The sequence below is a fragment of the Penaeus monodon genome, chromosome 28, assembly GCF_015228065.2.
Source record: "Penaeus monodon isolate SGIC_2016 chromosome 28, NSTDA_Pmon_1, whole genome shotgun sequence".
Taxonomy (NCBI): domain Eukaryota; kingdom Metazoa; phylum Arthropoda; class Malacostraca; order Decapoda; family Penaeidae; genus Penaeus; species Penaeus monodon.
In genome coordinates, this window is record NC_051413.1 from 35,224,503 (window position 1) to 35,225,016 (window position 514).

The window sequence follows — 514 nt, forward strand, 5'->3', positions numbered from 1 at the left end:
GTGTACCACAATTATTACCTTTATTTTTCAGTTAGCAGAGTTGCTAGCAGCCCAGAAGCAGCAGGCTGAGAGGGAGAGAATTGAGTTGTTGCAGAATTATATGCTTCAACAACAAGTTTACCAGCACCAAATGGCTATTAGGTAATAAACAAGTTTGATTTCTTTTAAGTTGACATTAGAAGTGCACATGTCACATATGTAGTAGATCCTCTTATAACCTGGTACCAGAGACTGCCAAACTTTCATATCACTTGTTTCACAGTACTTGTTCAGTGTTTCCATACTAAAGATAATTCCTAAAAGTTACTAAATGTACTGGGCACTCTGAATCCCAAGCATTAGCTGCCAACTGGCCCAATGTTCAATATGTTAATATCTCAGAGACTCAAATTTCCAACAGCACTTCTTGCAAACAAAAGCTGTATCTTGTAGAAAATCAAAATAGTAGAATTGTGAATTGTGTGCACAGGAACACTAATACTCAAACCAAGATTTGGTTAGAGTACTCTTATCA

At 36.8% G+C, this 514-nt stretch overlaps 1 protein-coding gene across 2 annotated transcripts in view; it reads left to right on the forward strand.

Annotated features, from left to right (window-relative positions):
* LOC119591558 (GRB10-interacting GYF protein 2-like) overlaps positions 1-514 on the forward strand; it is a gene marked incomplete at its 3' end in the record, with an annotated part of 22,256 nt that overhangs the window by 17,413 nt on the left and 4,329 nt on the right. For both annotated transcript variants that reach the window (XM_037940312.1, XM_037940313.1), the window contains 1 exon segment: positions 32-141. In XM_037940312.1, the coding sequence (XP_037796240.1) occupies positions 32-141 (110 nt within the window).